The following is a 27,958-nucleotide window of genomic DNA, read 5'->3' on the forward strand; positions in this document are numbered from 1 at the left end:
AGTTAGTCTTTAAGTGAAAAATCTACCCCAGAGAGAATAAAATGTTTTCACGCAATATTACCTCACCATCCAGATGGTGAGGATATCAAAAGATTTCTAATGACCTTTTGTTATCTATCTGAATAAATTAATGTCTGAATATGGAAGGGCTTACAAGAAAAATGTACTATCTTCTTAGTTTAATACTTAGCATCAAACAAGAGGAGGCAGTCTACTGTTCTCCCAGTCTATCATCAAATAGTTGGCTAACTAAGAATGCAAGGTTTCTTCTCCACAAATATTCCACTATTTCCCTAACAGAATCGGGAGGGTGTCTGACTGAGAATGCAAGGCCTCTCTTCCTCTTTTTTCTAAGAATAATAGTCTTTGTTTTAACGATTTTTAACCCTGAGAGGACTTCACTAGGAATATTAACTCTTAAGAGGGAATATTTCACTCTTTCTTTCTGCAACTCATTTTACAGATGAGGAAACTGAGGCAAATAGGATTAAGTGTCTTGCCCAAAATCACACTGCCCGTTGTCTGGGGTCTGATTTGAACTCAGGCAGAAAACTGCAAGCCAGGTTCTTCACCAACTAGGTAGGTTAACAGTAAAGTCAAACGGGTAAGCTAGGATGGGGGTAGAATTAGCAAAGTCCAAAAAGGTGGTGTTTGAAAAGAAGAGACAAAAGTGAGGCAAGTGAAACAGCCAGTGCAAAAGGGGAATGTTCAAAGAATCGCAAATAAGGGAAGAAGCTAAATTTTAAGGAGCAGAGCAGAGATTGTTTTTTTCCTCTCGTGTTACCCCTTCTGAAGAAGCCCAGAACCAGCCAGGTCCTGAGCCATCTGTACCTGAGCATCTTCAGGTGTGGAAGGGGGCGGGGACGGAGGTGGGGATAGCTTTGCCTAGTTTTGATTAGCCCTCTTTTTCTGCAGTCACTGTAGCTAAACCGCTCCTCTTTGTGCATTTGCAGTGCAGTGGAGGGGTCGCCCTGGTGCCAGTGTCTGGGCTGAAGTAGTGAATAGCGACTTTCCTCGGAAAGACACCCGGGGGCATTCTTCTGGAAGCATTCTCGTGTGACAGCATGGCCCGAGGATGCGCCCGGGCCGGGAATCTCGTCTGCATCCCTGGCTGCACTCTCCCAGGCCCACCTGATGCGGGTGAAGGGGAGATCTTCCTCAGACGCTTACTCAGAGGTCTCACACCCAAGACCCTTTTTTTCGTAAAGCGTTCTACAATTTGGAAGCGATAGGTAGGCGACCCGATTGTAGAGAAGGGTTTTTGTAACATGAGATGTCAGAAAAGTGCTTAGGCGGCTTCGTCCTAGGAGTCTGGGTTCAGAGACGACACAAAAGGCAACCGAGAAAGTGCAATTATAACAACCTAGCGTGGCCCCAAAGGAGAAAGGAAAAAAAGACACTTTGTCTTTTGCAATCCTCCTCTCTGGAACTTTGAGTGAGGGACTCGCGCCCCCCCCACGCCTCTTCCTTTGTTTTTGCTGCCTTGGAGTACTTGGTTACAAAGACGAGGTGTCCGCGCCCCAGGGGAGTGCGGAGCCCCACAAGCTCCGGCCCTTTGTGTTTTCAGCAGGCCGGCTCCGGGGTCCGGGGCAGGGCCGCGCGTCCCCCCGGAAGCCCGCCCTTCCGGCACAGGTGGCACTAAGGGAAGCCTGAGGGCCGCAGGGCCGGGCCGGGGCGCCGCCTCCTTGCGGACGGGGCCGAGGGGCAGCGCCGCCCGAGGCCGCGCCGGGCATGCCGCTCCGTGGGCATCGGCGTAGGCGCGACCCACGGGCGCGAACGCGCGAGCCGCCGAGCCGCGGACAGGCGCCGGCGCCCGAGGGGGGAGGCCTCGCGGGGAGGAGCGGGCCCGGGCCGGGGGCGGCCGCGGCGGCGCGTGTGTGCCATTGTCGCAGCGGGGCTCCGGGCGGGCCCCGGAGCGGGCGCCTCCTTTGGGGTCCCCGCCCCGCCTCGCTCCCGGGCCTTCTCCGGGGACGTGCGCCCGCTCGGGGCTTTGTGAAGTGTCTCCGGTCACCATGGAAACCAGAAGGAACGGCGGCCGAGGGGCGTGTGCCGCGCCGCCCGCCCCGCCCCCGGCGCTCCCTGCTCTCGGGGGCCGGCTCTGGAGCAAGGCCTGACGGGACTTGTAGTGCGCAGCCTCCGCGCCGGCAGGACCGAGGACCGGAGGGGGCGGGGCTGGAGCCTTGGGCGGCCGGGCTAGGCGGCTGGGCGAGCGGGCGCGGGCGGAGGGGGCGGAGCCCACGGCCGTGATTGGCGGAGGCTGGGCCCCGGGGCCCTTTCCCCGCCCCTTTTCTGTGTTCCCGGCCCAGCGGCTCCTCCCTCCCGCCTTGCGGGGCTGTGGCTCAGGGTGCGGGGGGCTGCGGACCGCGGGAGCGGCCAGCGTGGCCGCGGGGCCTCTGGGCAGAAGCTCCTCCTCCTCTCCCGCCCCCTCGCCTGCCCACTCCGAATTCTGAAATCGGCCAAGGCAGACGCAGGAAGTGACGTCCCCGCCGCGCGACATTTAAATTGTCGGGTGCGGAGGCGCGGCGGCGGGGCGGAGGTTGCGGCCCGGGCTGGTGCCGGCCGCGCGGGGCTTCGGTCCAGTCCGCGCCTGGCGCTCCGCCTCCCCCGGCCCTGCGCCGCGGCTCTGCTGCGCTGCCCGGGCCCCGGACCGCAGAGGGCGCCGCGCCGCCGCCGGCAGGGCAGCACGGAGCGCAGCAGCGAGCGCCGGGTGCCCGGGCCCGCGGCCTCGGATGCCAACACCCGGCCCCCGCCAAGCAGATCCAAGCAGGACCATGAGGCCGGGTCGCCGCAAAAACACCCCAAAGAAGCGGCCCGAGCCCCAGGCTGAGCCCCGAGCCTCCACCTCCGCCGCAGGTACCCGGGCGCCCCCTCCCCGCCCCTGCCCCCGCCGCAGCCCCTTCCTCCCCTTCCCCCTAGTCACTCTTCTCTCCCTTAGGCCCCTCTCGCCGCCACTTTCCCAGGCGACGAAACCAACACATTCTTAGGGAGATCCGAAAGCTGCAGAAAAGCACCGACCTGCTGATCAGGAGGGCGCCCTTCGGCCGACTGGTGAGCACCGGGGCAGTTCTGGTTCGGGACCCCGCCTCCCCGAGGGTCTGACAGACACCCCCCCCCAACCCTAGGACTTCCAGTGACACCTCCAACCCGCCAGCCTTTAGTTTAATTAATTTCCCCAGGGGCGGGTAACGTGAGGTGTCCTGGGCCTGGTTCGCGTTGAAGCCCCCCTGCCCAGAGGGAAGGCCAGAGAGGGGACAGGATGATGTCTTAGCCTTTGATCTCTTCCTTTTTGTTTTGTTTTTTCCTCTTCTGCTCTCCTCAAACGGCAGGTTAGAGAGATATGCCTCCGATATACTCGAGGAGTGGACTTTTGTTGGCAAGCTCAGGCCCTACTGGCCCTACAGGAGGTGAGGACAAGGGCAAAGGAGGTTCTGACCTTAGAGTGGGGTGGTTGTTGGGAGAAAGGGTCGGCACAAAACACTTAAAGCTTTGCAAACTAATGGTCAGAAAATGGGATATCACAAAGAATCATAACTGAAGTATGAGGTAGGTGCCTGAGGCCTTCACAGATGGAAGGGAGGGAGACAAGGAATAGAGAGAAAAATAGCTGAGAGGTTGAGGTCTATGTGTGGGACCCCAAAGATCTAGACAGTGGCACTCTAATAACTATGTCCTTGGGGTTATTAGGTTCTTTATACTCTTACTTAGTATTGAGCCCCTCCTCAAGATTGATGTTCAGGAATGAAAACTAGTATTGCATATCAACATCACTCAATCATTTTTCTCTATTTGTCAAAGTCAGCTGCCTTTGAATTTGATATGCTAAGAGTATAAAATACTAAGAAAAATATCCCCAGTTCTAGATTACTTCAGTTCATCTATCTCTTTCCCTATACCCAGGCAGCAGAAGCATTTATTACTCATTTATTTGAAGATGCGTACCTCCTCTCCATTCATGCCCGGAGAGTTACCCTGTATACCAAAGATATTCAGCTGGCCAGGAGGATCCGAGGTATACAGGATGGACTAGGCTAAATACTTGAGTACCAATGGACCCTTGAACCCACGAGATTAAAAATCTAATTCCTTCCTGCTTCTCCAATCCATCTTCAACATGTTATAATTATGTATACATCTGTTGGGCACAGTTCTCTGGAGAACCTTGGGTTGTTTTATGTAAATTTCTAAATAAAATGTTTTTTAAAGATTGGCCAGAATTGCAGTCTTTGGTGTGGGCAGAGAGATGTTTGTAGGAAAAAGATATGAGCAGGGTTCTCTGGAGTCCATTATCAGGTTCCTTTGTGTAGATTTTTTTTTTTTTTAAAGGTTTTTTGGCAAGGCAAATGGGGTTAAGTGGCTTGCCCAAGGCAAAAGAGCTAGGTAATGATTAAGTGTCTGAGACTGGATTTGAAGCCATGTACTACTGACTGTAAGGCCCGTGCTTTATCCAGTAAGCTACCTCGCAGCCCCCTTAGTGGAGATTGCATTCAAAAACAGGAATACCAATGGACTTCAGATGTGCCTAAAAGCGACTGAATTAAAAACAAAAGGCATCAATACTCATAATTATTTCAGTCTGATATCCAGATCATGAAATATATATATTAGAACAAAGAATTATAGGCACTTGAATATTGATGCCTTTTGCTTTGGCTTCCAAAACACCCTTACAAAGTACATCCCTAAAACCCCTATCTCAAGATTTAGAATGAGACATAAATTTTAGATATGGCTAATATCGGAATGTCTTTAAAGCCTTGACAATGCCTACTTGTTATGCATTTTTATTGCGGAATGAGGAGAGGGAGACAAATTCTTATTAATTGGAACATTTTTAAAAATAATACACAATAAATAAAGAGAAAGAAGGTGGTCTCCCAAATAGAAATCGGAAAATTTGAAGGATTAAATTTAAGGAGGAAGATAGGATAATTTTCCTGTACTATTAAGATAACTACTTATGTTTTATGGGAATTTTTGCCTATTTTTCCCCGTTTTGATTCTCCTTTCACAATATGATGAATGTGGAACTATGTTTAGCATGGTTGTACATATATGACCCATATTAGATTGCTTTCTGTCAGGGGAAGGAGGGGAAAAAATCTAAACTCAAAACTTTGCAAAAAAAAATGATTGTTGAAAACTACAGTTGCATATGGTTCTTAAAATAAGTTTTTTTAAAAATGGATAACTGGGAGGGGCAGCTAGGTAGGTGGCATAGTGGATAAAGCACCGGCCTTGGAGTCAGGAGTAACTGGGATGGAATCCAGTCCGGAACACTTAATCATTACTTAGCTGTGTGGCCTTGGGCAAGCCACTAAACTCCATTTCTCTGGAAAAGAACATAAAAAAAAAAAGGAAACCTGGGGAAGCAGCTAAGTGTCACAGTGATCTGAACACTGGTCCTGTAGTCAGGAGGACCTGAGTTCAAATCCAGCCTCAACACTTGATAATTACCTACTAGCTGTTTAACTGGGCAAGTCATTCAACCCCATTGCCTTGCAAAAACCAATCAAAAAAGAACAACCAATCACATATAACTAGCTGGAACTTTCAGAAACAACATCAGATTTCTCTATAATGATGAATTCATTAGGCATAAGAGAATTTCTGGTTCAACTTTATTACCTCTGTTTACTTAAGATGCACATTTCAAGTAACTAGGTATAGCTCCTGTGTTGCTGGTTAGTCTGCAAATTCCTAAAATATGCAGACTAGTTTGTTAAATTTACCTGAAGTAGATCTTCCCCTTCTGTCCTCTACCTTTCATCCTCTACAGGGATACTGTTGCTTCCCTCCTGCCTTAAGGTTGCTTTGACAATGGGGGCCCATTGGTTTTTGTGTACCATGGTGCAGACAATAGAAACTGGTCTTTAAAATGTTTTTGCATGTTGATAAATATGATTGCCAGCAGTTTCTATCAATGAATCCTTGGACAATTGGTATTGCCAAAGATAGGAGTTCCATTTGAGGAAATGAATGAATGAATGAATGCATGAACCTGCATGGATTGACCCCTTACTATGGGCTAGGCACTGGACTTTGTTCAAAGGTAGAAATATCAATATCCAAGCCATTCCTTTAGGGAACCTATATTTTAATATGGAACACAAGTCTTGTGGGTGAATGGTGGCTAGGGAGGGATGTTTTAATCTGGGAAGTCAAAGAGAAGGTAAATAGAGCCTTAGGACAATTAACTAATTAACTTGTTTTTTCCAGGATGTCTTTCCAGATGTCCCTTTGATTAAAACAGAGAGGACCCAGAAGGCCAGAGAGCAGCTGGCTGTGGAGAGCTTTCACCCAAGGCAGGAGTTGAAGTACTAAATTGCAAATGGTGAATTTTAAGAGTTCTTTAGGAGGAGATATCCAGTAAGTTATCATAATAGCATGAGAGTAGAGTTAAAGGGAAAGAGTCAATATACAGATTGGGTTATCCTCTTGGGCAGTGCTGCTACTTGAACCTATAGAATTGAACTAAAACATCAGGATGGGGAATGGAGAAAGAAATAAGTTCCAGAAGGTTCCTTGGCTTGAGGCAGCTGAAAAAAGGGATTACATTCTAGACTTGGAGGGTAAAAAGGAATCTAAATTTAGACAGTAGAATGCTTGGGAGGGGGGGAACAGCAAACTAAACTGAAAAAGTCATTTAGTGCCTCTTCCATATCATTGCCTCCTATTTTTTTTTCTTCACTCTTGGCATTCTGATTTCTGACCCCACCACTTAACTAAAACTTTTTCCAAACTATGTTGAGGTTTAAAATCACCAGCTAAATTCAGTTCCTTTTTCTGATTCTTTATCCTCCTTGACCTCTTCACAGCTACCACTTGACCACTAACCAGCCCTTTCTCCTGAATTCTTTCTCCTTCCTTAGCTTGCTAAAAGAATTCTCTCCTGCATCTCCCAGGAAGCAGAATGGAATCTGAGTGACAAGAAGTAGAAGATAGAGCAGAGAGAGGCACTGACGGGCAGTAGTGGCAGGTGTGGACCACAGCAGGATTGCTGTAGAAGACACGCTCTGTGAGAAAGAGCAATGAAAATAGCATTGAAGGAGCCCTAGGCAGAGCAAAAGGGGATGGCACAGGGACTCTGCAGCTCCCTGGGGGAAGGAATGGTCCCTGGAGGCCTATTTTTTTTTCCCTAGGTGCTCAGATGGAAGTCCCATTCTTTTTTAAAGTAAAGTTAATTTTTAAATAAATTAATTTATTTTTAAAATATTCATTTTTAAATAAAACTGTTCTGTTTTGAACCTTTTTGAGTCTGTATGCTTGTAAGAGGAGCCAGGGATTATCTTCAAATAGTACCAGAAACTGAAATTTGGTTAGGGTGACAGACAAGGAAGGGAAGAGGTTCCTCAACAATACCCCTGTCTTTTGTGAAATGAACTAGACGTATATAAAGAAAAACCACTTGTCTCCAAAAATGCAGTAGGTCATCTCAATAAATAGTAGGTTCCATGAATAATACAGAAATATGTTTATCACAACTGTGCACATATAACCTCTGAGAGATCGTTCATCATCATGGGGAGGAGGGAGGAAAGGAAGGCTAGTAGAAAAATGGAACTCAAAATCTTACAAAATGATGAATGATGAAAAGTATCTTTGCATGCAATTGGAAAAAACTAAAATAAAAATAAGTAATTATAGTGAATTCCCATTCCTGGAACTTTTCAGGCAGAGAAACCTAGTCTGTTGTATCTTACAACTAATAAATGCCTCCTCTGTCCAGGAGATTGCACAGAGAAATATCAAATTATCTTGTGTTTATCTTTCCTATATTATATAGCGCTTTTGCTTCAAGGAAACAATCACTGCTTTGGAATATACATACAGATCCAAAATATTCCCAATCCATATATATAGTTGGAAATTTCTAAATATAAACTTGTTTTCCTACTAAGCCATCCTCAGCATACAAATGGTTATTTTTGTTTTGGAAGGCAACCGATTTTAAGTGACTTGTCCAAGGTTTTACATAGCTAGACAATCACTAAGTATCTGAGGCCTGGCCTGATCCCAGGTCTCCTGACTCTGGGGCTGATGCTCTACCACTGGAAGAGGAGTTGGATGATTTAGGTTCACAATCTTCTGCCAGTTTAGGTACCTGTAAAGTGAAGATTATCTCATTTACACTACCAGGTTCAGCTGCTTCTGCCACTTAAAGCCTGTATGTACTTGTGTTCAGAACAAAGTTAATGTGGCTATTAGATTGAAATGGTCTTCCTGCCCTGACTAGGAGCGTCTTAAGACTGCTAACAGCACTATGAAGGAGTACAGGATCAGACTGAGTACTTGAAAGGACCTTAGAAATCATCTAGTTTGACTACCTCATATTACAGATCAGGAAACTAAGCACTGAAGAAGATATGCCAAAGATCACGTGAATAGGAAGTGGCAGAGTTGTGTTTGTTATGTTTTCATTGATCTATTTGTAATGAATTGCTTTTTCCTGGTAATTTCAAAAGTCATGGCTCTTGGTCTGTGCACTTGGTTCAGATTCACCTAGCCTGTAATGGATCAGGTATAAAAATCTAGTTCTCCAACTTATAGCTAATCCTGTTAATTCTGGTCTCAAGGTATTTAACTGACCTTGGGAAATATTTGTGAATGCAAAGGAGTATTTCTGATATGCTAAATGTCTAGTCAGCTGTCTTACACCTGGACTCAGACAATAAGCACTTCCTAGTCTCATGAGAGGAAAAGGGGGTTGTTGCTAACCATTACCAAATCAATCACGTTGTTCCCTGGACCTCAACTCTAACTGATCAGGTTGTCCTTAATTTCATGATGTCATCTACCCCATTCTGTTCTCTATTCTGTACTCCCTAAAACCTATAAAAGGGTAGCTGTCCATCTGCTAGGGAATTTTTTTGGCATTAATGGAAACTGACTCATTTATTAACATGCAGCATGCCTCTGCTAATAAACAGTACCTTGTACACAGATTTCCCTCAGTTTACCTTTCTGCTTAGTTTTCCTCTTGACCAGTTGACCCTGAAGTACTGGTGGAAAAAGGAAACACACACACACACAGATATTCACACACATCCCAGCTGTTACATAATGTCCCCTGAAAATTGTGAATTGTGTAGGTCTTACTCTACATATCAAAACCATGTTATTTGTTTTTTTGTTTGTTTTTAGGGTTTTGCAAGGCAGTGGGGTTAAGTGGCTTGCCCAAGGCCACATAGCTAGGTAATTATTGTCTGAGGCCGGGTTTGAATCAGGTACTCCTGAGTCCAGTGTTCTAGCCTCTGTGCCACCTAGCTGCCCCAAAACCACATTTGTTTTAGAAGACAATGCAAAAAGGATGCAACCAGTAACCCTGGGCTAGATTTGACGATTCTAAAAGGATTTTATACCTCTAGAATTCCAGAATTCTATGCCCAGACATATACTACTAATCCTCATACTCCCCTTGCTGAAAATAACATCAAAATCTCAAACCTCACATATCAAAGTTCACTTTTATATTAGGTTTTACTTTTTAAAAAGAAATGCCAAAGGCAATAGTTCAAAGGACCAATGAGTCAAAGGTCATTAGGACCACTTTTCCCATTCTGCCTGCAGACTCAGCTGAACTGGCACAACCTTGACCAGTCAGGGTTCCCTGGAACCCGGACTGTGGGAGGGCATCCATCAGCAGCAGAGTAAACCACTTATACCTGTCACCCAAGCAGAACTATGCCTCAATCTGAAGAGGAGCCATGCTTGCTGCCTAGGGAAAAGGTAGAAAGGAATGGAGATGGGCCCAGGGGAAAATCAATGAAGGCTGATGCCCATTCAGCTCAAGGCATTCATGACTGACTGTCTCAGATGCATTCTGCAGATGACCCAGCAGTATACAGGTTTAAGAAAATGCAAAATTCTGATTCTAAAGTGTTTTTTTTAAAAACTAAATTTGATTCATGATTCAGGGGAAATGATTAATATTCAGTTTGGATCTGTGATTTAGCAAATCAGCATGCTGGTTTAGTCCATCACCCTACATAATGAGGCTGGAGACAAGATGCAGGGGAAGCCAAACCCTTCTCCTGCGTTTCTGGGTTCCCTGCAGTTTTGAGGTTATGTCCTGGACCAAAGGAAGCTTAGAAACACAGTTAGAAGAAAGGACAGGAGAGCTGGGTTCCAACTCCAATGGCACATCCAATGTCCTCATGAAGGAGAAGGCAACGAGGTGAGAGAAAGGACCTTAGATTCCCTATTTCCCAGGTTCCTCCTGAGGATCCCAAGGATCCCTGTCCTTAGGGAAGAGGAGCCTAAAATTCTGGTTGTCTCTGGTAGACCTGGCAGAGATTCAGCTGTCCTCATTGATGGAAGTATGGTTGCCCCCAAGCAGACTTTCCCGCTCACGATCCTCAGCAGGGGGCTGACACCAGGGCAGACGAGCCAGCAGGGGCTGATGCAGCCCATTGTAGAGAGCTGTGCCCATCAGGAGGATGAAGAAACCTAGGATCTGCAATGGGTGGAAAGTCTCCCAGCTCAGTGCCAGGCTGAGGGCCCAGATGACCACAGTACGAAGACTGTCCAGGACCATGCGCGTGGTGGCACTCATCTCCTTGGTGACACTAATGCCAGCGAAGTTGAAGAAAGCAATGCTGCTAATGTTCCCCAGCAGTGCCACAATAATCAGCGGCTGCCTTCCCAGCTGGCAGAAGGCATCCAATGCATCTTCTAGCACGCCCCGAGGGTTTCCACTGAAGGTACCAGCAGGGATGTAGTACATGGGCACCAGCAACAAAGTGAGGATCACAAAGCCAAAGAACCCTGGGGAGGAACAAGGGGGCAAAGGAATGAACGTTTTCAATGACCATGTGCTGAGTTCTCAAACTCCTGTGAGATCTTTCACTAAATAATGTTCCAGAAAAGGCTGGGTCTCAGGTCTCAAAATCTCTCCAATGCTTTCTTTTCTTTCCACATTCATGACAACTAGGTTCTTATCACTTTTCACTCAATTTACAGAAGCTTTGTTTGTTTCCCACTTCCAGTGTTCTACCCCATGATTCATGTTGTAACTCTCACCCAGATAAAGCTCTTTAAAATACCATTTTTGCTTATTCTGCTCCTTGGGTCAAAAATCTTCCATGGCTCCCCAGTATTCACAGAAAAAAATTTAAGCTTGATATGGTTTGTATATTCTGAACACATCCTATCTTCTTAGCCTTACCTCCTATTACTCTTCCATACAAAGCCTGGACTCAGACCCATCAGACTATTCAATGATCCCTTGACAGGCATCATCACTTCATACCCATTAATTTTCCTTTGCTCAGGTTTTTTTTCTATTCCTGTAATATACAATTTTTCACCTATGAAAATTCTTCACATTTCTTAATGTCAACTCACATGCCATTTTCTCTACCACATACTCCCTGATCACTCACTGGACAGAAGTGATCCTTCCTTTCTTATTTTCTGTGGTACCAGACCAGGATCCAGGTCCTGTATATCTCTGTCCTCACCCTAGTCAGTTCAGTGTCTTGTACCCAGAAAATGCTCAATTTGTGTATGAGCTGAGAAGGGCATACTGGAGGTTATGGATCTCTTCAAACATTCCCACCTCACCTAATTTCGTCCATTCCTCAATAGGCCTTCGGTGTCCTCCCCCCTCCCCCCATATTCTCTCTGCTCCCTACCATGCTCTCCATTTTTCCTCTTCCCCTTTTCCACCTGCCCCCAAACCAACCTTCAGTCCCCACAGCCCGAAGGGGATGCACATTGTGCTTGTAGACAAATTTTTCTTCTAGCACCATTTGGATGGCAACAATCACTTGTGCCATGATGATCAACAGGTCCCCTGTTGGAGAGGGAGAATCAGAGAGAGGTAAGGAATTGTACTGAGGGAAAGATTTCAGAAGTTATGGTAGGGGATTAGAGGAGAATATAAGCAGAAAATGGAGAAGTGGACCTTATATGACACTTCCAAAGAGGAACTAAGGACTGAGGACTAATTCGATGTTCAGTGATTAGAAGGTGTTCAAGGTCTATCAATGTAATGAAAAATTTAAGAGCGATAAATAAGAACACATTATAGGTGAAAAATGTCTTGTGATTTGCTTCATCCTCACATCAGTCCTGAGAGGTAGGCAGGGCAAGGATCATCTCCATTTTATAAACTAAAAAGATTTGGCCCCTTTCCCAAGATTACAAATCTAGAAAAAACAAAAGCTAGGACTGGAACACAGATGATGTCCAACTAAGGCACTTTCCCAGATTTCCTGAGGGCACTAGGATTGCTCCCTCCTCTGAAACCTCTCTAGCACCATAACTCAGCCACACACCACAGCTCACAATCCACTTGCTTCCTCTTGGTTACAGAACAGGCTGGGGCCAGGTAAATACTCTGTGATATCCCTGACCACCTGCCAACTGGCTATGCCTGTGGCTCTGCTAGCTGCCTTGTGGTGCCCTGGCCTAGGACTCAAATGTACTTCTTAGCTCAGTTACTGTCAACATTAGCATCCATCTGCCCTATCTCTTCAAAGTCCTACTATGGCTGGATCCTGGGGGCAGCAGGCTAGATTTCTTGTAGTTTTATAGGACTCTCTTTCAGTCATAGAAGGCTCTATTCACTATAGTTCAACAAACCTGTGATCACATCACTGAGCTTGTGTTGATCATCATGCTTGCTTGTGAGATCAGCCAGACCCACAACCACCAAACCAGCAATTGTGGCAAGGATGCCCACCCACTGGCTTGGCAGCAACTTTCGTCCCAGAAAAGCCACAGAGAGAAGACCTGTGAAGATGATCACAGCCCCACGAAGCATCTGGAAGCTGGAGGCACTTGTCATGTTCAGGGCTGCAGAGAAGAGATGAATTCAGTATAACTCAACAAACATGTCTTTTTTTTTTTTTAGTTTTTTTTGCAAGGCAAATGGGGTTAAGTGGCTTGCCCAAGGCCACACAGCTAGGTAATTATTAAGTGTCTGAGACCGGATTTGAACCCAGGTACTCCTGACTCCAAGGCCGGTGTTTTATCCACTACGCCACCTAGCCGCCCCAACAAACATGTCTTAAGAGTATGTTCTAGGTGACAGACAGGTTTAGAAATAGTACCTGTTCTTGGGGAACAGGTTTACTAATAACAATAGCTGACATTTTTACAATGTTTTATGGTTTCAAAAGCATTGCACATTTGAGATATGACACATAAATAAATACATAATAATGACCTAAAACAATTCTAAGCAAAGTGTTATAGTAAGGTCTAAGTGATGAGAAGAGATGTTAATGAATTAGGGATGTGAAGGCGAGATCCAGGAAAGCACCCTGGAGGAGGTAACATTTAAGTTGGGTTTAAAAGAACATGTAGCTTGAGGGTTGTAGCTCCTCTAGCTGTTCAGAGAGCAAGAAAACCCTAGGAGACCTGCTATGGAACCCTGGCGCAACCCTGACTAGCCTGTGCTCCCTGGAACCTGGACTGTGGGAGGGCAGCAGAGTAAATCACATCCAGAGGAAGAAAAACAAAACAAACAAAACAACCTACAAAACCTGAATGAACACTGCATTGGCTTTTTTTTTTTTCAAGGCAAATAAATGGGGTTAAGTGGCTTGCCCAAGGCCACACAGCTAAGTAATTATTAAGTGTCTGAGACTGGAGTCCAGGGCCAGTGCTTTATCCACTGCGCCACCTAGCCGCCCTGAATTCGCTTTTTAAAAATTTCTCTTATATTATATTTTTCTTTCCTATCCCAAGGTTTTTTTCCTTTTCCCTCAGTCCTAATTCTTCATACAGAAAATGACTAATCTGTAAACATGTTAAACACAAATGTATATGTACAATATTCACCAGACTGTGCTGCTGAGGGGAGGGGGATGGGAAGGGAGGGTAGAAAGAAATTCTGTAACTTAAACACATGCACATGCATGTAGATGAATGTTGAAAAACTTTCACAATATGTAATTGGAAAAATAAAATATCAATTAAAAAAAAGAACATGTAGGATTTTAATGGGTCAAGGAGAAAGGAATATAAGGACACAAGCAATCCCATAAGAAAAGGTTGGGAGTTGGGGAAACACAAGGTATCTAAAGAAGATAGAGAGTGATCTACATAGGCTAAAAGATGGAGAGAGAATAAAGCCAACAGTGAAGGTGGGAGGAAGTCACCTTTCCACCTTGCCATACTTCAAACAGCTGGTCCTTGCTCAAGAGATCTTGCTACTCACCCACATACATGAGGCTGGTTCCAGTCATGTCACAGAGAGCAGGGGGCAGAAAGAGCAGTGCATTGAAGGACTGTTGGGGTTCCACAATAGAATCTGTGTGCACCCCAAATCTGCACTGAAGTAAGTAGAAGGCTGCTAGGCAGGAAAACTCACCCAGGAACATACCCACGGCCTGGAATTAATACAATTGTAGACTCTTAGAGTTGGAAGGAACAGTAGAGGTCATCGATCCAATCTACTTATCTTAACAATGTCCGAGCAAAGGCAAAAGCTATGTGGTAGATTTTATTGTTTGGGATGGAGAAGGAGATGTTTAGTCCCCAGGATTTGGAGAGAATTAACTTTCTCCACACATCTTTGATGTCCAGGCCCTTCCTCAACATACCCGTTACTGGCCTGCCCTGTGCTTCTCTATATGGTTAAGTGGAAACAGTGTGAGGGAGAGAGGAAAAGAAAAACTAGTGATCTTTTCTGAGGCAGGTCTGACGCACTTCCCAGTTTCTGGAAGAAAGTTCTATGGCTGTGCTATGGAAAAAGTGAACTTTCAAGCCCTGGGTGCCAAGGAAAGGGGCTTGGGGGACTCAAGAGTCACAAGGGACCCTAAGGCTTGAAGGGAGATGGGGCTGGGAGAGGATACCTGGAGGAAAGGATGCTGGAAGCTGTGGGTATTGCTTCCTCCACAACCTTCAGCCACAAAGTTGTCAGCCCATCTGGAAGAGAAGAATGGAATTGATTGGTTAGGTCACTATGCTCCCTATTCAACTCAATTCAATAAAGATGCATTGAGTACTTATTTGTCCACCTGGTCTCTGCCATCAAGGACCTGACGATTGAGGAGGTAACATGGCTATATTTCCATACTACTTTAAGATTTGCAAAGGGTTTAACATGTTGTTTCATTTGAGTGTTGCAACAATTCTGTGATGTATTACCAAACTTTACCAAAGAAAAAACCCCAACAGGTTTAGAGGCTAAATTACTTGTCCAAGCTTTTCTGGCTACTAAGTGTCAGAGGCAGGAGTCAGATTCCTCTTCCTAACATCAAGTCTAGCATTCTATCAACAAGGCTACATGGCCTATCATACAGCACAAAAGAAGATATGACAGTATAGGGAGATATTAGTAAAATGCTAACTAAGCAAGGCTAATGGCAAGTTATGGGAGCACTTTTTTAATATAAATATTTGTTTTCCAATTATATACAATAGTAGTTTCTACCTAACATTTTTTGTAAGGTTTTGAATTTTATACCCCTCCCATCCCCCCCCCCCCAGAAGGCAGTCTGATTCTCCATTGCAGATACCCTAAAATTGCCCCTGATTATTGTATTGATGGAATGAGCAGGTTCATTAGGGTTGATCATCACCCATGTTGCTGTTAGGGTATAAAATGTTCTTCTTGTTCTGCTCATCTCACTCAGCATCAGTTCATGCAAGTCTTTCCAGGCTTCTCTGAAATCCCATCCCTCCTGGTTTCTAATAGAACAGTAGTGTTCTATCACACACACACACACACACACACACACAAACATATATGTATATATATACCACAATTTGTTGAGCCATTCCCCAATCTATGGACATTCACTTGATTTCCAATTGTTTCCACCTCCAAGAGCTGTCATGAATATTTTTGTACAAATAATGTTTTTATATGGGAGCACATTATAGGTGAAAAAATGTCTTGTGCTTTTGCTTCATCCTCACATCAGCCCTGAGAGGTAGGCAGGGCAAGGATCATCTCCATTTTATAAACTCAAAAAGATTGGCCCCTTTCCCAAGGTTACAAATCTAGAAAAAGCAAAAGCTAGGACTGGAACACAGATAATGTCCAACTAAGGCACTTTCCCAGATTTCCTGAGGGCACTAGGATTGCTCCCTCCTCTGAAACCTCTCTGGCACCATAACTCAACCACATACCACAGCTCACAATCCAAATACTTTCCTGCCTTGCTTTCTTGATCAATGACTCAGGTATCGTCTCATTAAGCAATATCTCCATAAGAAAACAGTCGGTTACTCTTGAGAGTAAGGACTGTGTCTTCTGGTCCTTCATTTCAACCATAGCACCCAGCTCAAGTGTGAACTCACAGCAGGCAATTAGTGAAGCCAACCACTGAGAAACTGATTTTGGCAATTTGTCCTCTCTCCACAGGTACAGTAGATAGTGATTACCATCTGCAGGTATTACTCCCATGGAGACAAAGAGGCTGAAGGCCATAACTCTGGACGTTTAAAGGAGCTATGACTTCGGTTTCCTCAGACACTTCCTAAATTGTGTGACAGCTCTCTTGCTGAGCCTCAATTTCCTCTGCTGTAAAATGAGGTTTATACAAACATCCACCTCACAGTGTTGTTTTGAGACTCAAATAAGATAATGTTTAGAATGTGTTTTCTAAAACTTACAGAGCTATGTTATTGTTATTTGGACTGGAAAGGAGTTTAGAGATCAGTTAGTTCAGAACCACAGAATGAGAGAATTTGACAACTAGAGTAAATCTAATGGTTTCCTTTGCATGGCAGCCTTTCAAATGCCTGCAGACAGCTATCATGTAACATCTCCTTAAGGTTTTCTCTTCTTCAGTCTGAAAATCCTGTTTTTTCAACCAGTCCTTGTATGATATGAACTCAAGGCCTTTATGCATCCTAGTCTTTTTCTGGATATCCTGTAGTTTTGCCAATATCTTTCTTAAACCAGCACAGAATTGAAAACAGGCCTGATCAAAGCATAGTGCTATCACCTCCTTATTCCTGGACCTACGAACTGATAATAGGTTGCATTAGCTTTTTTTGGCTGCCACATCACACTGTGGTCTTGTCTTGGGCATGCTGTCCACTAAATCCTCCAGACTTTTTCCCTAGAACTGTAGTCTAAGCAGGATTTTCCCATTTAATACTTTGAGAGCCCAGTTTTTGTTCTACTTAACCCTGCTGAGGTTCTTAGTAAATTCAGCCCAAAGTGCCAGTCACTTGAGATCCTTCTGGATCCTGACTTATTCAGAGGGTTTGTTCTCCCTCCCTTCTTGGCATCACCTGCAAATCTAAGGAACAGATCATCGAATGATTTTTGTGCAACTGCCACAATACAGGCCCAGGAGCACTCTGGGCTTCTTCAGTGGGGCCCTTCTATCTTGGTGACACTGAGCCATTAAAGATATCAGCCACCCAAGGTATCCTGAAGCCATTTGACAACATTATCATCTAATCTATTATCTCTTTGTATTCTCCCCTCAAATAGTAGATACTTTACCAAAAGTTTTGCTAAAATCTAGGTAGATCATAGTTATAGTATTTTCCATCTACTAGTTCTAAGAATATCATGAAAAAAAAGGAAATGAGGATAGTTTGGCATGACTCATACTTGATGAAACCATGTTGTTTCTCTGGGATCATCACTTCCCTTCTAAAAATTCACCAATCATCCCTTTAAAGATACAGTCTAGACATTTTCAGCAATTTAAGTCAGATTCACAGGCCTACTCCATCTTGTGCTACCTCTCCTATTTCTGTGATCTTTCCAATTTGATTGAAGCCAGACTTGGCTCAATCAACACATCTGCTAGAACTACAGGGACCCAAGGATGTAGCTCATCTAGTCATGTGACCTGGCTTCAAAGGGTAGATCTTTGCTCGTACTTGTCCTGGATATATAACTGCCTGTTCCTCATTCTTGTCCTTTCACTTCCAGTAAAAAGTGGTTCTCCTTTGTAGAGAAAACAGAATCAAACCAAGAACTAGGCAAATCGGCTTTCTCTATTAAAGTGATGATCACCATGCATCCACCCCAAATAAAGGTCTCTCTCTCTCCTCTAATCTAAACCCCTCTGTGTTGTCCTCACTTTACTTTGCCAGGCTGAGTTCCTTCCAATCTTGAGTGACCCTGCCAACATTTCTCTAGGCCTGGGTCATATATTTCCATTCTCTAGACATGTCTTTTAAAAATGCCAAGTGGGCTGGGGAGTTCCCTGTACTTCCATGTCATTCTCTTCAATAAAATCCTTCTTTCCCACCTCATTGGGAACTTTCCCTTTGTAGCTTTAGCATCTTCTTCATCCCTTGTGGGCTGATTTCCCCTGAAGCATTTGGCTCCATGGGATCCCATCTTTTCACTGAAAACTGTTTTCTCCAAATCTTGGGTGAATGTCAGATTAGGCCCACATTTCCTCTCCTCTATCACAAATTCTATGGTAGAGGGGGTCACCTACTTGCTTCCACCCCCAGTGATTCTATAATTCCCTCCCCAGCAACCAGTATGTCTCTGTTAGTGAGAATCAGATTTAAAAAACAGAATTTTTCCCTTATTGGTTCTTCCATCTTTTGAAGAATGAAGTTTTAAAGTCATGAAATTATTTGGCAGAGAGAATTCCAGCTGCCGCTAAATGATCAAAGCTTTTTGGCTGCCTTCTCCCTCCCATCACTACATATCACGTCTTAATGTGGTTGTGTGACTGTTTCTGTCCAGGTGGTCTGTAATATACTCAGGTGACCTCCTCTTTTCATCTAGGAGGGAGCTGAGTCCCAGAGAGGCAACATGATTGGCACAGCAGGGCCCAGAAGTCAGGGCTCTGGTCCACTAGTCCTTTGTCTTTGATATACCACCTAGGTCCCATGCCTGACAAACCAGTCTTTGTCCTGTTGACTCTTGACTCTTCTGATCAGTAAGAAAAAGGAAATGGGTCTAAGCTGCAGATCAACCAGAAATGTCGTCTGGGCAGGTTACTCAAAACAAGCCCCAGCCTGTCTATAGCTCTGTTTACAAAAAAGAAAACAGAAGGTATGTGGTTATAATTATTTCTTGGTTTCAACTCACTAAACAATCTCTTGGAAGGGTCTTTCAAAGAGCATCAGAGGAAAGGAGGAGCAAGATGGAAAAGCAGGACCTATATGGTTCTTTTGCCTAGGACCTCTCACTTGGCCCCCTTCCTCCAGAGTGCTGCTGGGATGAAACAAAGGCATCAGCTTAGGTCTTAATATTTGCCTGTTGCAGGGCATGGGGTGCTGGGGAGAAAGTCTGGCTCTAAGGCAGGGGCTGGGAAGCCCAGCCATGAGCCGCTAAAGCCTGCAGGCTATTCCCTGGCCCTTTTCTTTCAGCACTTATATAGACTATCTCCCATGAAGGGGACTTGCCTGGACTGGTCAGACACAGGGATGGATATGCTGGCAATACTCCCAGGGTAGGGAAATGGGATCCTTTTGTATCAACCACTAAGGTGCAGGCCCTGGCCTCCTCAAGCATCAGGTGTCAGCAGAGTGTGTCACTCCAGTGAGCAACTTTTAGTTGCCAGTTACCGATGATTAGAGCCAATGAATTAGAGCCAGTGAATATTTCTGAGGTGGTTTTCCTTAATTATGGACCCTTGGTATGCTGACTACTTCATAGAGATGGAGAATGATGCAGAGGAGCCACAAAGCATGATGAAATTAAAAAAGTGCCTCCCTCTGAATCAGGAGATTTTGGTTCATGTCCTAGCTTGGTCACTAGCTAAGAGAATGAACAAATGATTTAACCAGAGCCTCAGTTTCCTCATTTGCAAAATGGGTTTATAATATTTGCTCTAGTCATGTCTTGGGATTCTTGCAACTAATAATACTCTGTAAACTTTAAGTGGAATAATAATGTAAGTTATTAATAATTATAATTATTATTATACAATTAATAAATATTAATGGATTTAAAAGACTTTAGAAACTCTTTAGAGATTTAGAGATCAATTTAGAGATGTAGACACTGAGGAAGTTGTGACATGTCCAAGTCAGATGCCTAATGTTAATATTAAATATTTTAATTAATATCAACAAAGCTACTGCTAGGCCCAAAGCCTGTTCTCTGGCACTGGCCCTTTTCTGAAGCCTGCTTTGGCCTACAAATTCCAAGAAATGGCTCATCAGTCTCACAATAAACCAAGGGCTGCTGGCAAATCAGCCATGGTGCACTGATCATGACTGATGTTTTTGGTCTTAATCACAGGATCATAAATCTAGAATTGGCAAGGCTCTTATAGGTATCTAGTACAATCTTCTTAATTTACAAATGAGGAAGCTGAATACTTTCTTCCGATTTCCCCCAAGTTAACTGGCCTACACAAGATCACATAGGTGTTAAGTGGCAGATTCAGGATGTGAATCCATGTTCTCTTACTCTGGTTCTTCACCTTCCATTGTTGCTCGCTTGTTTCAATTGTATGTCAGACTTTGTGTGACCTCATCTGGGATTTTCTTGGCAAAGATTCTGGAGTGATTTGCCATTTCCTTCTCCAGCTCATTTTTACAGAGGAGGAAACTGAAGCAAACAGAGTTAAGTGACTTGCTCAGAATCACACAGATTAGAAATGTCTGAGGCTGGATTTGAACTCAGGTCTGTTTGACTCTAGGCCTGGTATTCTATCCACTGCATCACTTTGTTGCCCTTATTCCTTTAATTATACCAGGTATCTTTTTGTCTCAATCTCAGGGTCAATGCCCAGAATTATAGGCATTAGTTGGCAACAATCTTGGGTTGAATGTCCTGCTTCTGTCCACAGCTACTTCATAGTAATAGCATATTAGACCTTGAAGGAACCTCAGAAGTCATCTACTCCAACCTCTAGTGATTTTTCAGAGCCCACAGAAGCAGATAATTATGGTCATATGGCATGTCAGGAGCAGACCCTACATCTAATTCCAGTCTTGTGTCCACCCTCTTCTCATTCCCTGGGATAGTCTGTACAGGATGGTCCAGGAAGATCAGTGCAACCCTGAGAGGGTCAAGAGAAGCCAAGATTCAAGTCCAGCCCCTGACTTCTGCAGTCATATAAACTACCTTAGCCTAAGCTGCCTCAATAGTAAAATTAGCATGATATTACTATGTAATTAGAACTTGTTATTGTGAAGACCAAATAAGATAATATGCATAAAATGTTTTACAAACTTTAACATTTATAAAAACATCTGTCATCATCATCATCATCATCATCATCACTACATCCTCCAAAGAGCTAGTAAGGTCCTGGACCTTGTCAAAGTATCTCACAAGATAGAAAAGGTTGACACCCCAGGGAAGTAGTCAGAAATAGCAGATATTCATTGTTCAGATATAAGTTGTTAAGGCAGAGAGAACTCAGACAGCTACTTCCCCTGGCTCAATTTCTGTGAATATTCTGGGCTTTGGATTGGTCTGGGCTACTGGGGAAGAGAATGAAAAACAAATGACTCACCCCAATCCAGCAAGTGAGGATCTGAGATCTAAGAGAAGGAGACAACATCGCTGGCTGAGCCAAGAGGAGCCAAACAGGCCACGTCCTTACTCTTTTTCCTGGACCCCTCTTCCTGTCCATACCTCTTTCCCTGAGGGGCATAATCAGAGGAAAACAGACCTAGGACTGAAAGGGACCAAAGAGGCCAGTTGTTCTAATACTCTCATATTACAGATAAGGAAACTGAGGAGGACTGTGGGGGAGCAGGAAGGCCTTGGTCTTTGGATTATAGCATTCATAGGTGGAAGGGAGTTTAGGGATCATCTAGTCTAACCTCATTTGCAGATGAGAAAACTGAAATTTAGAGTCTTTGATGTGACTTGTCCAAGGGTATAGGTTTAGTAAGCAACAGGGCAGGGAAATGGACCTAGGTTATCTGCTTTAAATTCAAGTCTTTTTCTATTAAACCAATATTACTTTGCATTTGTATTCTACTGCTAACAAATTGGGGGAGGCTTGTCCCAATTACTTCACTTCTCAGGACCTGAATATTATCATAATTCATTGGCATTTTGTCTCTCCCCTTCTCTTCCTTTATATAATTCCATTCTTCATTCATATTATGCCTTCCAATTCCTTGACCCCACAATTCTCTTCCAGGCCACTCCCCCATTCTTTCCATCTTGACCCCTTGAACCAATTCAAATCTACATTGTCTTCCTTTCTTGAATCACTCACCCCCTTATCATATGGCTGTCCATTATGTCCAGCTAAGTAAGCCTCATCCTTGGATCACTCCCACAATGTGTCACTTTCTCTCCTTATATATGTTACTGAACAAAAGTGGAAAAAAAAACCACATGACTATTCTAACTGAATCCACTACAATTTTTTGTTATACAACCTCAAATGGGCACTCCCATTGTTCCCCTTCTCCCTACCTTTGCAACATCTCTTGCTTCATATTTTACACAAAAATTTGATATCGCTAGTCATGAACTCCCTCTTCTCCCTCCCTCATTTTCCATCTCCTATCATTCAGATACCTTTTTTTTTTTTTAAGGATTTTGCAAGGCAAATGGGGTTAAGTGGCTTGCCCAAGGCCACACAGCTAGGTAATTATTAAGTGTTTGAGACCAGATTTGAACCCAGGTACTCCTGACTCCAGGGCCGGTGCTTTATCCACTGCACAACCTAACTGCCCCCCTCTTATTGTCTTCTTAACCACTTTTAATTGGGATTTTGACCTTATCAATCTGAAACTGTTTTTTCCAAAGTTCCCAAAATTTCTTGCCAAATCCAATGACCTTTCCTCAGTCCTTATTCTCTTTGACTACTCTGCAGTTTTTGACACTGTTGCTCATTCTTTTCTCCTTGATAATCTCTTGACTCTAGGTTTTCTCGACACCAGTTTCTCTTAGTTCATCTCCTACCTATCTGACTGCTCCTTCTCAGTCTCTTTTGCTGAATTCTTTTCTAAATCATGCCCTCTAACTGTATCCCTAAGGGTTCTCTTTTCTCTTTTCCCTCCACACTATTTCACATGGTGATAGTATCAGCCTCCATGGCTTTATTTACCATCTCCATCCTAATGATTCTCAAAATCTACCTGTCCTAACCCAAACTGTCTGACCTCCAATCTTGAATTTTCATCTGCCTTTTCAGACATTCAAACTGGATCTCCTGTACATATCTTAAAACTCAATATGTTCAAAATGGAATTCATTATATTTTCTTCTAAATCCTGCCCCCTCAAAAAAAAAATCCTGTTCCCTCCCCCACCTACTCTATTAGTATTGAGAGGAACACCATTTTCCCATATAGGCTTGCAACCTAGAAGTCATCCCAGATTCCTCACTCAAATCCAATCTACTGGCAAGGTCTGCTGATTTGACCTTTGCATTATCTCTCAAATATGTCCCCTTCTCTCTTCTGACATTGCTACCATTCTGGTATAGGCCCTCATACCCGAAGTAGCCTAACTGATGGGCCAGTCTTCCCTCAGATCTTTCCTCACTCCAACCCATCCTCCCATTTGTCTCTAAAATGATTTTACTATAATGTAGGTCTGACCATGTTACCTCCCTTACCCAATAAACTCCAGTGGCTTCCTCTTGACTCCAGGATCAAATATAAAATGCTCTGTTTGGCATTCAAAGCCCTTCATAACCTAGCCCCACTCCTACCTTCCCAGTCTTCTTATATCTTACTCCCCAGCAATGTACTATTGGATCCAGTGACTACTGGATCTATCTGCTCTGATTACTGACCTTCCTAGCTCCATTTAAGTCCCAACTAAAAGACTTCCCCAACCCATTTTAATTGTAGTACCTTCTCTCTGATAACTATTTCCTATTTATTCTGTATATAGTTTACTTTGTATATATTTGTTTGCATGCTGGTTCCCCTATTAGATTGTCAGCTCCTTGAGGGCAGGACTATCTTCTGCCTCTTTTTGTATGCCCTGTACCTAAAAGTACCTAACACATAGTAGGCACTATATTGATTGACTGACCTGTCAAATGAAAGGATTGGACTAGATGATCAGCATGGTCTCCTGTCAAACACTGACATTCTTTGAGTCCTCTAGTTTTCTTTCTTCTTTTTTGAGTGTGGACCTGAGCTCACTGCTAGGGTCCTATTATGGGAAGGAGAGAAATGACTTTTCAGAAGAACAGGTTCTGCCTGGCTTGAGGGCTAGCCTTTGGCCTGGTGCTGTGATAAAGGCAAAAGTCTAGGGCTCTAGTCCCAGAAAAAAACAGATGGGATAAAGCAAGGTGAAAGATATCTTGGCCAAGCAGAAATTAAATGTATTCACTTACAAAAATGTGGTTGTGGTAACAGCCAAAAATGTGTCAAACATGTAGCCTGCCACCCTACTGAAAATGGCCTAACTTGTTGTTCAATCATTTTTCAGTCTTGTATGACTTTTCATTACCCCATTTGGGATTTTCTTGGTAAAGATACTGGAGTAGTTTTCCATTTACTTCTCCATCTCAATTTTCAGTTGAGGAAACTGAGGCAAACAGGGTTAAGTGATTTGCCCAGCATCATATGGCTAGTGAGTCTCTAAGGCTAGACTGAACTCAGGAAGATGAATCTTTCTGACTTTAGGGCCAGCACTCTGTGTACTGCACCTCCTTGTTGCCCTGGTCCAAACTAGATTAAGATAATAATAGTAAAATAAAATATTTAACAAAATAAGTAAGAATGCAATAAAATAGATATTATTAATATACAATTTCCTGAGTAAATATATAACTTATATATGCTTTAGTGGCCCTTGGATTCTATTTGAGTTTGACACCACTGGTAAAGCCAAAAGAACACAGAACTTGGAGTGAAAAGATCATGGTTCCAATCTCTGCACTGCACTTATTGGGTGTGTGATCACAGGCAAGCCCCTCTACCTCTGCTGTGGTTGGGGGGGACCTCTCTACGTCTCAGTTTCCTCATCTATAAAAACTAGAGAGCACGAGGTCTCTTCCAGCTTTAGTTCTTATGAACTTCTCTGAGCCTGCTTCTTGTTCTGTGAAACAGGATTGATAATAACTTACAGCTACATGGCTCAGTGGATAGACCACAAGGGTCCAAGTCTTCCTGAGTACAAATCTTGTCTCAGACACTTAGCAGCTGTGTGATTCTGGGCAAATCACTTAACCCTGTTTGCCTTAGTTTCCTCATCAGTAAAAAAAGCCGGAGAAGGAAATGGTAAACCACTCTGGTTTCTTTGCCAAGAATAATTGGATATGACTGAAAGACTTAACAGCAACAACACAAATCTCGGTTGTAAGAAAAAAAACCAGTATCTAAATATGTTACTTATTAAAAGTTGTGTGGTGAGGAATTAGTTTTTGAGTAAGAGACTTAAGAAGGGAATAAGTCACAGAAAAGGAAGCCACCCAGTCTGGGATCCTAAGATGCAGCCAAAAGGAATGGAATTGATAGTCTTGATTCTGGAGTCTCCTTTTGGGAATAAAGGAAATCAGAGAAGTATAAATTTAGAGTAGGGACCTCAGAGATCATCTAGTTCAACTCCCATTTTTTATAGACAAGGAAACTGAGTCAAGGGAGATTTTGAAGAACTATTATCCAAAGTTAATTACTATAACTCCAAAACTTGTGTTTTCTACCTTACTTTGAGAAATTGAGTAATTAGGGACCAGTAAACTGAGAAGAACTTTCGGGGGGGGGGTTCTTTATAACTGCTAGCAAGGGACTACCCTGACATGGTAGTGTGGTGTTTGTCCCTTGATCTCAAAGAAAACCATGACATCATATGATGTCATGCTAAGAACATGGATTGGAGTCAGAAATTATTATATCAAATCACCAGCCTCATTTTATCCTTCAGAGCCATATGGATCCAGTGACCAGATATGAATCAGGATGACTGGAGATGGTCCTAGATGTGAGGCAAATCAGAGTTAAGTGGTGTGTCCAAGATCACAGTTAGTTAAGTGTCAAGTATCTGAGGTGGGATTCGACCTCCTATCCTCCTGATTCCAAGGCCAGTGCTCTATCCACTGATTACTGTTGTCTGGGTGTCCAAGCATGGTAGAGTAGTGAGGACAGAGAGGGTGTGATGCTGGAGAGTAATGTAATAGAATCAGTCACCAAATACAATTTGTTGGAAGAGTTCTCCAGTTTGTTTCTGTTCCAAGTGGAGCTGTAGAATTATCTGATTGTTTTGGTGGGGGGGGAGTGGGTCTATTGGGTTGACCTTAAAGAAATGGCTTAGAATGGATTAGAGCATTAACCAATCAAGATTCATCTCTACTTTCTCTCCATGCCAAATCATTTGCATTACAGCCTGATTTCTGAAAATCAATGATCAGGTTGGAAGTTCAAACTGTAATATGACGAGTTCTTCTCCTGTTTTGTGTTCCTGGGAATGGTCCCATTACCCCCACAGTTTCTAATTGGTCTTGAAACCACTGTTCTGGGTTCACAGTTTTGAATTTCTCTTTCCTTTAGGTTAGGGAAGGTGTTATAGTAGAAAGATGTCTGGGCTCTACTCCCAGTTCTGCTGCTTACCTAGGTTACTGAATTTCTACAAACTTCAGTTTCTTCACCTGTAAAAGAGGTATAATCCCAGCCCTGCCTACCCTACCAAGGAATTATGAAGATCAAATGAGATTATGGAATTGAACTGTAAAGTGATGTGCAACAGGAAAAGTATAATTACATTGTGAGATTCCTCAGACCAGAAACCACCAGGGGCAGGATCAAAGATTGTCTTTCAGTTTGGGATGCTAACTCAACAGGACTGACTGGTAGACAATAGAGACAAAGAGAGATAAACGATCTTCCCTTCCTACTAGACCATTTGTAGACCAACTCTCCCAACAAATTGTATTTGGTGACTGATTCTATTATATTACTCTCCAGCATCCATCTGTGTGTGTGTGTGTGTGTGTGTGTGTGTGTGTGTTTTAGGTAAACGGGGTTAAGTGGCTTGCCCAAGGCCACACAGCTAGGTAATTAAGTGTCTGAGACCGGATTTGAACTCAGGTACTCCTGACTCCAGGGCCCATACTGTCATCTAACCGCCACCTAGCTGCCCCCTTTAGAACAGATGTTACTGGATGACAAAGATGCTTGAAAGCATCCTTGAATGGCAAAGTGACAAAGAAGGAAATTCTAAACCCCTAACTTTTATGACTTCTGTAATAAGTAGCAGTCACGGTTTTTCCACCCCCTACAAACCAAGGGTGCTAGTCTTACCATCTACAAGGCTGCATTTCTGTTTTAACTCTGCACAGGTCTGCTATATAGTAGGTGCTTAACAAATGACTTCGTGATTTTGGTCAAGTGATTGCCCCTCTCTGGAACTCAGTTTTCACCCCTTCAAAACCAGGGGAGTTAGACTGTCTGTTTCCAATGCCTTTCTAGCTTTAAACGCTTTATGAAAGTCTTGCTAAAGAGATGGACCTTGGCCAGACGTCAGGGGCTCCCCTCACTTTGAGAAAGCATGCTCAACGTTTCTTTCGCCACCATCCCGTCTAAGGGCAAAGTCCTTACCGCCCATCTCCATTTAACTCAAGCCCTCAAAAATCGAAGCACTTTCAATAAACCCAGCGGAACCCTCTCCGAGGGTCTGGGGTCCGGATCTGGCTGGGCCCCGGCCCCACGCAGGCTGCAAGGCGCCTGTTATAGGCCAGGCATCTAATCGGAGGCGTCCATCTGCTGCGGAGGGGCCCCGCGCCGGGGCCCTGGACGAGTCGCTGCACCCCGCCGGCCTCGGATTCCTCCTCACGGGCCACTCCGGGGTCCGTGCCGAGAGCCCCCCGACCGGCCGCGGCTGAACGCGGGAGGCCCGGGGGCAGCCGCAGGGGCGCAGGCCGGCGGGATTCGGCCCCGGCTTCCCCTCGCGGCTCTGGGGCAGTGACGGCGCGGGGCCCCGGGCTCCCCGCAGCAGCCCGAGCTGGGGCCTCCGACCCCCCGCAACTCACTTGGCCGAGAGGGTGTTGATGGAGCCGGTGACCAGCATGAGTCCGGCCAGGAACAACTGGTACTTGGTCCACGCCATGGCCGGGCGCAGCGAGGGCCGCCGTCCCGCTCCTGCTGCCGCCGCCGCCGATGCCGCCGCGGTCCGCCGGACTCCAGGGGCGGAGCGG

General features: G+C 44.4%; 2 protein-coding genes across 7 annotated transcripts; one reads left to right on the forward strand and one right to left on the reverse strand.

Moving 5' to 3' along the window:
• The first annotated feature begins 2,020 nt into the window (after positions 1 to 2,020).
• LOC141504716 (histone H3-like centromeric protein A) lies at positions 2,021 to 7,258 on the forward strand. Of its 5 annotated transcripts, none has more exons than XM_074209915.1 (5): positions 2,021 to 2,853; positions 2,936 to 3,048; positions 3,327 to 3,404; positions 6,217 to 6,366; positions 6,750 to 7,258. In XM_074209915.1, exons 1-4 carry the CDS (start codon positions 2,730 to 2,732, stop codon positions 6,319 to 6,321), a joined length of 420 nt encoding a protein of 139 aa, XP_074066016.1. In that variant the 5' UTR covers positions 2,021 to 2,729; the 3' UTR covers positions 6,322 to 6,366; positions 6,750 to 7,258. The 5 variants fall into 5 exon arrangements, with proteins under 5 accessions (XP_074066016.1, XP_074066018.1, XP_074066015.1 ...); XM_074209917.1 differs by having other exon boundaries at positions 6,217 to 6,331; positions 6,870 to 7,244; XM_074209914.1 differs by having other exon boundaries at positions 6,870 to 7,240.
• SLC35F6 (solute carrier family 35 member F6) lies at positions 7,173 to 27,958 on the reverse strand. Of its 2 annotated transcripts, XM_074209912.1 has the most exons (7): positions 27,794 to 27,879; positions 23,854 to 23,976; positions 14,805 to 14,877; positions 14,168 to 14,339; positions 12,586 to 12,798; positions 11,684 to 11,794; positions 7,173 to 10,764 (listed from the first exon to the last, which is right to left on the reverse strand). In XM_074209912.1, the coding sequence occupies exons 4-7, from the start codon at positions 14,328 to 14,330 to the stop codon at positions 10,295 to 10,297; spliced, it is 957 nt and encodes a 318-aa protein (XP_074066013.1). In that variant the 5' UTR covers positions 14,331 to 14,339; positions 14,805 to 14,877; positions 23,854 to 23,976; positions 27,794 to 27,879; the 3' UTR covers positions 7,173 to 10,294. The 2 variants fall into 2 exon arrangements, with proteins under 2 accessions (XP_074066013.1, XP_074066012.1); XM_074209911.1 differs by lacking the exon at positions 23,854 to 23,976 and having other exon boundaries at positions 27,794 to 27,958.

Source organism: Macrotis lagotis, chromosome 1, assembly GCF_037893015.1.
Source record: "Macrotis lagotis isolate mMagLag1 chromosome 1, bilby.v1.9.chrom.fasta, whole genome shotgun sequence".
Taxonomy (NCBI): Eukaryota; Metazoa; Chordata; class Mammalia; order Peramelemorphia; family Peramelidae; genus Macrotis; species Macrotis lagotis.